This window comes from Platichthys flesus, chromosome 6 (genome assembly GCF_949316205.1).
Source record: "Platichthys flesus chromosome 6, fPlaFle2.1, whole genome shotgun sequence".
In the NCBI taxonomy this organism is placed as follows: domain Eukaryota; kingdom Metazoa; phylum Chordata; class Actinopteri; order Pleuronectiformes; family Pleuronectidae; genus Platichthys; species Platichthys flesus.
The window spans coordinates 14647670-14661407 of record NC_084950.1 but is presented as its reverse complement, the minus strand read 5'-3'; the positions used below and the strand labels follow the sequence as shown (position 1 = coordinate 14661407).

At 40.5% G+C, this 13738-nt stretch overlaps 3 protein-coding genes across 4 annotated transcripts; 2 read left to right on the top strand and 1 right to left on the bottom strand.

Annotated features, from left to right (window-relative positions):
* The first annotated feature begins 27 nt into the window (after positions 1 to 27).
* On the top strand, positions 28 to 4976 carry cd151 (CD151 molecule). Of its 2 annotated transcripts, XM_062390118.1 has the most exons (9): positions 28 to 174; positions 976 to 1060; positions 1935 to 2126; positions 2965 to 3039; positions 3332 to 3352; positions 3662 to 3766; positions 3880 to 4035; positions 4114 to 4200; positions 4319 to 4976. In XM_062390118.1, exons 2-9 carry the CDS (start codon positions 977 to 979, stop codon positions 4376 to 4378), a joined length of 780 nt encoding a protein of 259 aa, XP_062246102.1. In that variant the 5' UTR covers positions 28 to 174; position 976; the 3' UTR covers positions 4379 to 4976. The 2 variants fall into 2 exon arrangements, with proteins under 2 accessions (XP_062246102.1, XP_062246103.1); XM_062390119.1 differs by lacking the exon at positions 3332 to 3352 and having other exon boundaries at positions 29 to 174.
* A 567-nt stretch (positions 4977 to 5543) lies between these two features.
* gatd1 (glutamine amidotransferase class 1 domain containing 1) lies at positions 5544 to 8703 on the top strand. The gene is made up of 7 exons (XM_062389549.1): positions 5544 to 5725; positions 5908 to 5984; positions 7286 to 7391; positions 7484 to 7591; positions 7680 to 7771; positions 7867 to 7960; positions 8080 to 8703. Exons 1-7 carry the CDS (start codon positions 5677 to 5679, stop codon positions 8193 to 8195), a joined length of 642 nt encoding a protein of 213 aa, XP_062245533.1. The 5' UTR covers positions 5544 to 5676; the 3' UTR covers positions 8196 to 8703.
* Positions 8213 to 12831, bottom strand: chid1 (chitinase domain containing 1). Its single transcript, XM_062389548.1, has 12 exons — positions 12476 to 12831; positions 11112 to 11261; positions 10600 to 10732; positions 10464 to 10508; positions 10259 to 10365; positions 10116 to 10177; positions 9927 to 10016; positions 9737 to 9838; positions 9493 to 9642; positions 9185 to 9265; positions 9058 to 9100; positions 8213 to 8950 (listed from the first exon to the last, which is right to left on the bottom strand). The coding sequence occupies exons 1-12, from the start codon at positions 12581 to 12583 to the stop codon at positions 8852 to 8854; spliced, it is 1170 nt and encodes a 389-aa protein (XP_062245532.1). The 5' UTR covers positions 12584 to 12831; the 3' UTR covers positions 8213 to 8851.
* Positions 12832 to 13738: the final 907 nt, after the last annotated feature.

Below are 13738 nucleotides of genomic sequence, written 5' to 3'. Positions count from 1 at the left end.
CTGCTGTGCCAAAAGAGGACAGACGCTCGGGCGCTCCGGTCTGAGTGTCAACTGAAAACGTACCCTGTTTCAGTTAACCTTCAGACAGCAGCACATTGACACTGGGGTTAGCAGGAGCTGGGAAGACGTCGCCCCAATAATCTTCATCCTCTAGGGTCCACCACCGCAAATCAGGTAGGAGTATTCTGGTCTCAGCAGAAAGGCAGAGCAGTTTTTTCCATGACACAATGAGTTAAAAATAACTTTGAACCTGATCATCGGGAGATTGTGTTTTGCTGAAAGATCACATTCACTCATGGAGCGGTTTATCTTATGTCTACAGAGGCTGTGTTTAATACAGAATAGCATGTTTTAAATGTGTTTATTGTTTTATATCCATTGTGTCTTTATGTTTACCCGTTACCCGTTTAAAGCGGTGAGACCTGATTTCTAGTCACTCATGATGCTCTGAGCCACATTTCTAAAAATAGAATGAGAGAGTTCAGTTGAGGTTTGGATAAAAACAGACTTTGACTAATTCATTAAGTAAATATTACCCCAGTGATATTAATATCACTGGGGTGTGAGAAGAGCAGGTTGAGTTACTGGGACGGGAACATATATATATATCTGTGTGCTGGACGACACGTGACTCAGGGTGTTAAGTATGTTTACCCCACAACATATTTGATTTCATCAGGGAGTGAATTTTATTTTTAGTTGACTGTTATCGAAAGCCGCACACATTAAACCTTAAAAGAGACGACATGTTGTCAGCTTGTACAGCTGTGTGTGTGTGTGTGTGTGTGTGTGTGTGTGTGTGTGTGTGTGTGTGTGTGGGTGTGTGTGTGTGTGTGTGTGTGTGTGTGTGTGTGTGTGTGTGATGGTGGGTAACGACCTGCTCTCTCTGCAATCTGATGCTGTCTAGTCATTTTTCATTTGCTGAGGTTTCTGTTTGCCATCATACTGATATATCTGAGTTTCTTTTTCTTTCAGAATGGAAACTCGAGGGGACAAAGCTCACACCTGTGGGACAATCTGTCTGAAATATCTACTGTTTCTATTCAATATTCTTTTCTGGGTAAGTTACAGAGGAAGTGTTCACATTTGAACAGAATTCAAGACAGACACTGTGATGATTATTTATTTATACCAGTTGTAACTAGAATGTGACTCAGTCGAGCTCAAACCACTGCTAAGGCCCAACAGTCCCTTCAATCCAATCAAGCTGCACCAATTGCACACACGTGTGGAAATTTGTGTCATAAACATACAAATTCCTGGATCTGCCCCCTGATCTTGAAAATGTTATGGATTCTTTATTGACCTATACCACATACTTCCTCCCTTCCTTCCTTCCGTCCCTCCTTCCTTCTACCCCTCAGATATTGCCTTGGAAATCTGTCTAATAGTTTTTGCCTAATCTTGCTTACAAACAAACAGCCAGGGGCTCAAACATAACCTTCTAAGCAGAGGTAATAGTTAGCATTTACTTAGAGCATGTCATTATTTCATTCTTTGCTTAATACTACATATATCAATGAAGATTTTTATTTTACTGAAACTACTGTATTCTCACTGTTAAAAGAGTCTTCCTCACACTTACTCTGTAAACATACGCACATGTTGCTGTACATTGTTCCTTCCACCGCTTGGAAGAGATAATGTTGTGCCAAGACATTTTGCACAGTTTCTTCTCGAGAGACCATTTAATGACAGTTATTCACATCCAAACTTTTACTTTCAACTTCATGCTTTAGGACTGTATTAGTCACCTGCTCATTTCCCATGATGCAAAGTGTCCATTCAGATATGAAAACACATTGCGCTGCCTACTTTGCATCGCCATCACATTTTAGCAGCTAATTTAGAAGACTTAAAAAAAATGCTGTGGCACATTCTTGACATTTCAAGCATCTGGCTTGCATTGAGCGGCTAACAGTGCGTTCTTTCAGCTGGCAGGAGGAGCAGTGCTGGCAGTGGGAGTGTGGACGCTGGTGGAAAAGAGCGACTACATCAGTTTACTCAACTCCGGCTTTTATTCAGCCTCAGCTTACATCCTGATAGCTGCCGGGGTCATCGTCATAGTGACCGGGATAATCGGATGCTGTGCCACTCTGAAGGAGATGAAGAGTCTTTTGGCTGTGGTGAGATGGACCAAAAATATTTATTCCACTACACTCCACCAAAGTATTAACCCCATTTAATTAGTATCACACTCAGTAGAGCACATACCTCCGCCAAGGCCAAAATAAATAAATCTGGATCCATATGTTTATCAACATCCACTCCTAAATTGATAAGGTTCTTCCCAGGCCCCATAACTCCACCGAGTTTAATGTACATCAGTTCAGTAGATTTGTTGTAGTCCAAATAAACCAACACACAGACAAATGTGAACACATAATAGACGTAGTATATAATTACTGTATCTGGAATCAGAAACCAAGGGAAGACACTATAAGTTCCTGTTTGTACACACACAACCTACTCTGGGTATACGTGTACTGAAAGTTAATCCCTGGTGACCTTCTGTCTCCTGATTATGTCAGACGGGCATGGCCGTCAGAAATAACGGACAAAGTCACGCACTGTGTGTCTTTAAGAGTTTAGATTTAGAGAGCGGCTCATGCCAGAGGAATGAGGGGCATCGCTAATTGCTGCGTGGACTGAGGAGGGTGGGAGAGAGAGAGAGACGGACGCATGCATAGAGGGGATATGATACTTAAAAGCTCCGTAAACTCTGTGACACTGTGTCTGTATCCATGTTTACCACGACCTTTGTGATTACTAACTTCCTTTCCCACAGTGTATTCTCTGCATCATAGTTGTCATGTTGATTTTTGGGTCGTGCACAAATAGTTTTAATCCCTTAGTTTCATATTTTAGCACAGAAATGAACTGAAACAACTTCTGAACATAGAAACACATCTATATTTTTCAGCTGAAGTTCATTTACCATTGTGTTTGACTTTTTTTGTCCAGTATCTGGTCTTGTTGCTGTGTATCTTCCTACTGGAAGTCATTGCTGGAGTGCTGGCCTACATAAACTACCAGGAGGTAAATGTTTCTACTTTGTGATTGATCTTTAATCATTACTCTTGTTAGCGTCAGTTTATTTTAGCTATTGCAGCAATTACAAATCGGACCTTTTCTGCTCTCATGTAGTCACTTTTCCTCTCTCCCTTTCCTTTTCCCTTTCTGTTTTTCCTTCCACTCATGAAATGCTTCAGTCGCTTCACTCTTTGCTGGCAAATCTTCTTTGCATCCCTCTCTGTGCATATTCTTCATTTGTACAGTTTGTTTCCATCCTTCTCACACCTCTCTTTCTCCCCCTGTTCTCTGGCTCCAGTGTTTCCCTTTCTGCTACCAGGTAATCCGCTGCCACCTGTTTCCATCTCATATCAAACTGTTTCCCTTTGACATCTTGATAAACGATGGTTCAGTGTCAGTCTTTGCACATTTGTCAGTCGAGAAACGAAACTATTTATGTTGGTGAGTCAGTTTAAAGCATGCTCGTGGGGTCAGGGGGCCTGCACTCATGTGCTGTGAGTTATATGTGGGGGGCACAGGTACAGTGGAATGTAGCAGGGGAGTAAGGGAACTTGACAAGGGGCATTTTTAAATGGACGGTGACAGATTGTTTTCCTGAGCCGACACTGAAGTGCATCTCCTCTCACAGCTGGACGACGAGCTCAGACAGAACCTGAAGGTGACCATGCAGCAGAAATACCAGCAGCCGGGGGAGGAGAGCGTCACGCAGGCGGTGGACAGGCTTCAGCAGGAGGTGTCGAAGTCGTACTGCATCAGAGAATGTTAAATGACCTTCTGCACGTGGAAGCAGTTTAATGTGACTCACCATTGTCTCATCTTTCTTTATTTCCTCCCTCTCCCTTTCAGTTTAAGTGCTGTGGCAGTAACAACTTCTCAGACTGGAGGGACAGCGCATGGATCCGGGCTCCAGATAACAGGCAGCTGGTTCCTGATAGTTGCTGTAAAACTCCCAGTGACCTCTGTGGCCGAAGGGACCATCCCTCCAACATCTACAAAGTGGAGGTGGGTATAGAGCTGATCCTTTGGATGAAAGGTTGAATGAGCTAGATTTAAATGTCCTTTCCCCCTTTCTGCCCTCAGGGAGGCTGCATTATGAAACTTGAGGAATTCATCCTGAGTCAGTTGTATATTCTTGGGGCAGTGGGCATTGGCATTGCATTTCTTCAGGTAAAACCACACTGTCTGATATTAATCTGTTTTAACCTTCCGCAAAGTACTGAACTGTAAACAATGGTTGTTCCTGTGGTTTGTAACTAACAAGTTCCTCTTCTCTGTTCTCTTTCAGCTTGTTGGGATGATGTTCACCTGCTGCCTTTACAGAAATTTGAAAGAGGATCCATACTGAGTCTGTAATATCACAACATGTTTCCCATGATATTTTTAGGCCTTACATTTTTTTACACAGCTCTGGATGCTCAAGAGATACAATGTTCACTTTATTGTCATTCAGACCAAACACAAGGCAAGTGCACAGTAGAACTAAACTACATTGCATCCAGCTCATGAATGTAATTCAGAATGCCATTTTTTCCTAAGTGGGTATAAACGTATATATCTAAAGTGAATGATAATAATAATAATATGAATCGCTTCAAATTATGAAATAATGATTGTCAGAGTGCAAACAATGGAGACACTGTTGTGCTGCTGAAGGCTCTGTTCCAATTCTCCTTAAACTCAAATGCATGGTTTCGGCCCTTTTAGATGTATTTTGACACAACTTATATTCTGATTTATTTTTAGCTGAAGTTTTATTCTATTTTTATGTTATTTTTATTTTTAAATGATTAATCTTGAAAACAATTTTGGTGATTTATTGTTTATCTTTTTTGTTTGATTATTTTTTTAATATATGTCAGTGATCAAACCAAAGTGATCATTTGATGAATTCACAAAATAATTGTTTGCTCTTTGGAGTGCAAATAAAAAATGGTAACCACTCATTTTTACCTTCGCTGAGGTTTTTGTTTTCACCTGTGTACGTTTGTGTGTCTGTTGGTTCAAGGGATAACCCATCCAATTTTGGTGCAGGTCCGGATAAACTTTTTCAATGATTTCTTAGAGAATAATTCATGGATCTTGATAAATAAAATCTGACATGTTTAGTGACTAATATTTTTGAGTTGGTGTAATTTAGTGCAGATTCAAATAAACATCTGGATCTAGCTTATTTAAATGTGGTTTCGTGAGGGGACTGTTGGACCTTGATGGAGGTAGAGCTTGACTGTCATTCTAGTTTCACCTTTGTCTATTTGTTTGTCAGCAGGATTGTGACAAACTTACTTAATAGAATGCTGCCAAACTTAGTGGAGCAATGGGGAATTCAAAATAAAAAAAATTCTGTCTTTAACAATGTTTAAAAACAAATAAATCATCAGATATATTTGTCTTACATTTCTGCTCTAATAATCAGACAATCATGTGTAAGTTTGTTTCCACTTCCCTCGAAGGGTCATAGCTACTGTTCTCCCTCTCCATTGACTTTTATTTTGAAATCCCATTAGCGGATGTTGTTGTCAGCTGACAGGACTTCTTCCTCGTGTGTTTTCATTATTTTCTGCAGGACTCCACCGACATTTCTCTTCTTATTAATTTCAAAGAGACAGAAACATTTCATGAGGAGGGAATATAAAGATCAACGACATGTCCGCAAAGCCAACGTGTCTGATCGTGGCCAGTTCCTCTCCTCAGGGTGAGTGGGTCTCCTCATGTGTTGCACAATGAGGAAGAGGAACGAAACGGACACTGCCATTTATCAATTACTCTTCGTGTGATCACTTGTGTACATGTGGCTGAACAGTCTGCAGCTGTCTATGTGTCCAGATGTTCAGTGATCCACCTGATGCTGATGTGTTTGTTTGTTTGTTTGTTCAGGAGTCTCCGCCAAGTCCTTCCATCAGTGCTTCACCCTCTGCAGCTCAGTGTTTAACCTCCAGACTGCCACACCGGGGGTAGGACTCAGTTATAACTTTATTTAAAACATTAAAGAAAGTCATCAGATGTTAACTTCTGCAGAATCTATTTTTCATCTTGTTCAGGGATGTGAATCTGTAGTGCAGATTTAAAATATATGAAAATACCTTAAAATATAGTATCTCATTCTAGGTGTCAAATAAGAAATGAACACTAACATACAGGCAGTTGAATAAGGAGATTAACATGAGACAGGGTACCGCTGTCTCTAAGGGTTTATAAAATGTAATTAATGTATTTAATCGTTTACTAATGTCTAATAGATCAATCAGTAGCCCTTATTAAACAATGTTTAAGTTGCTATGTATGGAAGCCACAATTGTCCCAAAAATTGCTTTTCATTCTTAGAAAAATAAGATACTATGTAAATGAATATATTAAATTATCATTTATTTTTTATATTTAATGGAAAATTTAAATAATTACAAAATAATTTTCTGTAATCAGTAACAAGCTCTCTGATTGGTTTGTGAGCTGCACTTGCTACATGCACCAGCTGTGAATGTAAGGGGAGATGCTCAATGTGAGAAAATCAAAAAGATTGTAGGATAATAAATTCAAATATAAAAGGAAATATATATAGATATATGTATTTATCAATTATTTGATTACTATTTGCTTTTTTATATGTACTTATTGATTGTTTTGCATATATTTTTAGTAATTATTAAGCAAATTCTTCTTATGCGTCCTCTGTTGTACTGAGAGCTCAACAGGCTGGATTATCTAAATAATTGGCTCTACACATCCACATACTTTATGTAAATGAGGATGGTTGCACACTAAGCTTATCTCTGTCGTCACCGTTTACTGAGACATTTCTTGCAAGTTTATCTGGCAGGAAATCCTTAATCAGAAGAGTTACCAGTAAATTAACTTCTGATAGAATGATATTAAAATATGTCACAAGTACCAGTAGTTTTATTATTAAAGCGTTAAAAAATAGTGGAGCTCAAAATATCAGTCTGGCTGTTTTTCTTAAGCTGCCTTATTTTCAAGCATGCTTAGGGTCCAGTTTTATTGTCTTACTAGAAATAAAACTACTTCCCTTTACATCCCTTGTAACTTTGAAAACTGATCAGACTTTAAATATATTAGAATAGTGGATCCATGTTGGTAGTTCTATTACAGAAACACTAATCTTATCTAAGATAAATCAAATATTGGCTTTAAACACTAGTTTCACCTCAAGTAAATATTTCATCATTTTAGACTTTAGACCTGGACATCATGGCTCTTACTGACTTGATGAAAACACGTGTTTATCTCTGACTTTCAGGGGAAGCCAATAGACATGGTTGGAGTGGATGAAAGCACTGCCAGGTGGGTGCAGGATTTCAACGTGAAACCTTACGCAACACCGGCTAAACTTGAATCTATAGATGGTGAGAAGATTAATTCCATGGCCGCGTGTCTGTTTTCATTCCTGCTGTGGGTTGGACTCCGCTCACTCCATGTCATCACGACCTTGTTGCAGGTGCCCGATACCAGGCGCTGCTCATCCCAGACTGCCCCGGAGCGCTGAACGACCTGGCACACAGCGGCTCCCTTCACCGCATCCTCACCCACTTCATCTCTCAACAGAGTGAGTGTGAGGCTCAGTCAGGAATTAAAATGTGTGTTTGCTGCAGAGATGGTGGTTCAGATACTGGTTGTTGTTTTTGTGTGTGCAGAGCCTGTCTGTGCGGTGGGACAGGGCGTGTCGGCTCTGTGTTGTGCCACAGAGGGACAGAGGTGGATCTTTGATGGTTACAGTTTAACAGGGGTTCGTTTTCCATAAGTAAACATGAAGACTATACACTCAAATATATATATACATGCCTCCAGTGTAATAATTAACAAAAACTGTTGATATTGAAGCCATCAGTGTTTGAACTGGTGCGGAGGCCTGACTTTGCCAACCTGCCCCTGATCGTTGAGGACTTTGTGAAAGACAGTGGAGGATCATACACAGGTGAACTGACCTGCAGAGCAAACACTAAACCAACACGGTGAAATACTTCATCTGCATTTTTTTTCTAACAACACTTACACCCCCCTCTTCTCTTCTTTCTTTATCTTTCTGTTTTCCAGCAAGTCAAGAAGACGCTGTGCATGTGGTCATAGACAGACACCTGATAACGGGTCAGAACCTGCAGTCCACCTCACTCGCTGTACACAATCTGATCCTGCTCTGTGGCGCCAAGTAAAGACAGAAACATGTGGATCAGGAGCACAACAGCTTATTGTTTCACATTTATATTCAAGTCATTGAACAAACATTCATCTCGGACCAATACTGGAAGATGCCGAGTCAGTACAGACGTCTTCTCACACTGTAAATACAACTTCATCACTTGTCAATGCTGTCGTTAAAAATCTATTAAAATATGCAGAATTGAACATTTTGATCTGAAGATTTAAAACAACAGAAACAGAGAAAACTTTTTTTGAGGAGCAGATGCTTATTGATTCATTCAAATTTTGTACAGACTGATGGTCATGCTCCTTGTGCTGGATGGAGATATTGCACTGAACTGTACAAGTAGATTTCATTTACACGCCATCACAGAATAACAGGAAGAAAACATACTGAAGTACCTATTGGCTGCTGCTTGTACCGTTTTAATAAACAAATCCATGTATCACTCATGAAGGCAGAACTTGTTAAAACTTTCATGACTGGTCGAGTATAGAATAAAACCTGTTAGCGGCTCATTTCAGGCTTCATTTCATTTTCCGTTGCTCGGGGGGAAAAAAGAAAAATTATATCGGCACCAGCGAGAGTGTTTCTGGTGCACCGTGTTCCAGAGAAAGGAAATCCTCGTGATGAGGTGCCTCAGTCTTCACTCACAAGTTCACGCTCTCATAGGAGATCATAGAAGTAATCCAGTCCTTGTCCCAGTTCCCATAAGGAAATTCCAGTTCCCAGTTCAGAGGCTAAAGACATTCTAAGGTAGATTGACTGTGAAATAAATAAAGTAATGTTAACTTCCAACACAAGGTAAATGGTTGAGTCTTGACATAATGTTACGACTGTTTACAGTGAAAGGAAATGAAACTGAGTTTTACCTTCAGTGTAGGATAGTAAACCACATGTTTAGCTGCATTGCTCCTAAAGTCAAAGAATGGAGACACATATTGTTAAATGATGCCACGAGCAAAGATGTGCACATTCAAAGCTTCGTACTATTATTACCTTCTGTAAGTGAAGTAATGCTCTGCAGAATACTCATCCCACAGAAGCTTGGGCCTGTGTTCTCGCAGGAGCTCAATGAACCTGCGGAAAATCAAAGAGAATTTGTTGGGCGTCTGTTATTCATCTGTTATTCATCTCTGACCTTTTACCATGTGAATAATGTAGACGTCAAGTTTTTACTAGGAAGAAAAAAAAGTCCAACAATGTTTTACGAGTGCAAATTAGTGGAGTATTCTACATTTTTAAGATTTGAACATATGCTCGTATGTAGACTTTCCATTCCAGCAGCAGTCTTGGTGTTTTCTTACCTTCCTCCCAGGATGGGCTCTGTTCCCTGACTTCCAAAATCCAGTCCGTACATATTCAGTCCCAACAGGATCTTCTGCCTCCACTGGGTGTCGGGTGCCAGCTGGAGAACACAGTCTCTCACCCAGGCCAGCGGAGCGCTCGGCCCTGGCCTGTTGAAAGAAACAAAAGAAAAGAAAAGCAGTTACTCAGTTACAGTAGCATCTCCGTCTTTCCCTCATGAACACACGTCACATGTGCGCTCACCTGGAACCGCTGGAGTAGTCGTACGTCATGAGGCTGAATCCATCGACCACTGGAGCCAGCTGTTCAAACTCCTCCCTGCCGAACATACCTGGCTGCCCCTCACTGATCAGGATGGGACATTTCAAATGCCACGGTTAATCGGCGAGAATTAAACATTAATAATCAATGAAAATACAATTCTTTCATTCACCTTGTCACTGCAGGAGGGATGACGAGGATGCAGTCCAATCTTTTAGCCTTCAACGTCTCACAGATGTGTTTCACTAAATGCACCAGCTCCCTGTTCAGAGAAGATTGATAATGTTTAGTGTCCTTAACCCTAACCCCAGAGGTACTATTACCATTTTTAGAATACTGTGCTGCTGTTAGAATAACTCACTTTCTTTTGTTGCCGCCCAGCTGGCTCCACAGCTCCAAGGTGAAGCCGTCAAATCCTTCAGTCTGCGAGGACACAGCGTCATTAGAAAAACTGCACAAACCCTGAACACTGAGAGTAACAGATACATGTGACACATTTATCACCTTCGCAACATCCACCAGCTCACTGCCCAGCTCCTCTATCTCCTCCTCGCTCCCCAGCACGCTCATGTAGTCCTGGTAAGACCAGCCGTCGAATAACAGCCGGGGCACTGACAACACAGAGCATGGAGCGCTACAATGAGTTTTTAAACCACACAGGCTGACCCACGTGAACAGCTGTGAGTTGTTTGGTTGGACATTGACTGACCCATCCTGATTTTTTTGTTGGACTTGCGCACAGCTTTGACCCATCCTGCAAAGAAAAAAAAAAAAAATCCATTACTAAGTACTGAAGACAAGAGGAGTGTTTACTATCTGTGAGGTCAGTGCTGTGGGCCGTCTACCCGTGTCGTGATCGTGGATCCCCGTGACGTCAAAGGTCTCATGTCCTCGTCGGCGGAGCTGAAGCCACACCGGACACACTGAGGTCAGTTTGGGGCCGAACGTTTTGGCCACGTCATAACCGTGAGAATTCCACTGCAGGGTAGGAAAATGGAACGTGCAGTTCAGATACGAGACAAACATTCGAGGAGGGGTGCACATCTTTTCAAGATGCTACGGTTATTCCTCCTCCAACAACTCCAATGAAAGACGAAATATGAAATGATCAAAACAACTAGATTTCTCAACTCTTTTCAGCTTTATCAATGTTGCAGTCTTTTTAATATAAATTCCAAGTCGTGTGATTAAATCATGAAGCTTTGCTAACTTTTAAATGCATTTTGCACCGAACGAGCACTGAGGATTTTTCCTCCGATATATTCTCATCCTGAAATAAAAATGATACTTTTCAAGGCCACAGGTGAGGACTGTAACAAGACACACTTTAATGTTGTCAGATGGATTTCAGACTTACAGGTGTGACATATCCCAGCACCGCTCCTGGAAAGGTTCTCTTGATGAGAGCAGCGTGTCTCTTCTCCTCCTTCACGATGTCTTTCCACTGCGGGTCCGACACTACCAGGCCTCTGTCCAGCACAGATAGCTCAGCTGCAGACGTCTGACTCTGAACAGTCGGGTCGGAGAGAGGAGAGCGCACAGATCAACTTTATTGACAAACATGTACACATCCAAGTATCTGCTCAACACAGGAAATAATCAGCTAAAGCAACAGTGCAGTTAAATAAACAGACCTATCGATAAACACATATTCATTAGGATAAATAAAAAAGGGCATACATAAAATAACATATATGACACAAATATAAAGAAGAGAAAAAAATATGAAGGGGGGAACCGTTTGTTGTTGTTGATTTAAAATTTCATTTATAAAGTAAATTAAATTAAGTCATCACAGACATTACCTATAAAACACTGTAAAAATTCTCATAAACATAACACAATAAAATACAAATGGTATTTAACTGCAGTACAATTAGAGAAACAAAAGCCATCGTATCATGTGGAATCATTTCAGTGTAATATTATATAATTTGATTATAATAACTTCTACATTACTGTATTTGACTGATATTATGTTGTGATTTAAAGTTAAAAAATTAGATTTAATTCACTACAAATGAATAAAGTTGAATAAAAAGTACAAGGTTTACATCTGACATTTAGTAAATATGGACGTATACAATGTAAAATTAAAATACCAGAGTCTTACTGATATAGATGGACTTCTTTCAGGTACTGATATATCTGTATGGTATTTATAAAAAAATGGGCAATGATGTTGAAAAATGTTTGTCGATTTTGTTGTGTTGTATAAGCTGTAGAGACTAGATTTACTCTTTAAATTCACGTCGGAATCCAGTTGGGGATATTGTTTGGAATTCGTCATTTATGGATTGGAAATTTACCGTACAAAATCAAGAGACTATTATGAAGTGTGTGTTATGATTCTGTTTCTTAAAATGTGCAATAACAATAAGTCAAGTGTCACACTAAGCTTAGACAATAAATAACCTTTCAAACTAGTCCAGAAAGTATTTAAATGAATACAGTGGTAAATTAAGTGTTTCACCGGTTCAGGTGCACGGATACAAAATTCAAATTGGTTTTCAATATCTCAGAATTTGGATGAATATAGATTCGATGGATACGAATGAATGTAATGTTATTGGTGATGCAGACTCTGTGAGAGAACAGCACAGGTAACCTAGTGACAGGTGAGGAGGATAAAGGCCTCTCTACCTAGAGGTGGACACAGGGACAGGAGCAGGATCTGACAGCTCACAGCCAGTGTGGAGCTGAGCAGCTGAAGTTACTCACCTGGGCCTCAGATTTGTGAGACTTCCTGGCATCAGTCTTTGAGAGAGTGGCGCTGACCAGGCAGCAGCAGCAGGAGACGAGCTGCAGCAGCACTAACGTGGCTCTCATGTCTGATGGAGGCAGTGAAATGATCCCTCAGAGTAATCGGTGGGTTGTAGCTCAGCTCTGCAGGTTTGCAGCTTCCTCCCGGACTGACTGATCAAAAGGCAGCATGGTCTCTGGAATCACACAGAACAACGAGCCACACCGGCTCCCCTCGTCCCGACGGACCGAGTTAACACGAACTTATAACAAACGACTGGCGCCGGATTCACTGACAACTCAGTCCAACGTGTTTCTGGAGCCGAGTTGGGCGTCTTCCGCATTGAGGCCTTTTCAAAATAAACGTTTTGGAGCGAAAGAGACTTCCGGGAGGTGTTGTGGCAAAAAGTGATCGTCTGCAAGAAACTGATTGCCGGCCTCGGGAGCGCGCGCGCAGACTGTTTAAAGTTGTAGCGCACCTTCATATAAAGTCCACATACACAAATACACGTGAGATTATTTCTAAGGTGATAACGAAGGTTTTTGTTTTTGTGAAACATTTATCAGAACCGAATGATCATTACTGTGGCCAGAGAAGTTGAAGAGATAGTTCACCTAAAAATGAAAATTCACTCATTATCCACTCACCATCGGAACTGCGGTCAAGCCAGCCGACACAGAAATTCTACTGCACTCATATACTGACATCGCCTAATTTGCATGGTGGGAATTTACTTTGAAAAATATCTTTATCTAAACAGTAACTATGTCTGATATTCAGTATGTAGGTTGTCAGAGAGGTCCTGAACACAGACATATCAGTCTCTCTCTGAACTTATAAGTACTTTGAAATATCCATAAATTAACTTCCCAAAGAAAACAATTTTATCTAACCCTAATCCTAACCCTTATTTTGTAAAATCTCATAAATGATACTGTAAAAATGCTTTTCATAAAAATTACACAGGTAAATCGATATATACTTCTTGTGGATTTAATCCAAGAAATTATTTTTTATATTGTACGTATACATTTTGTATAGGCTCCATGTCAACATTTTTTTTTTTTTTTGTGAAAACTGGACCTATGCCCACATATGCTCTTCCTATAACTTCGAGCACTCTGTTGCCGTCCCCTTACTGGGCGGTTTGGATGCGTTTACCATAAGTGTCATTATATGAGTGCAGTAGAATTTCTGTGTCGGCTGATTTGACCACAGAGATGCGAGTGTCGGCTGGCTTG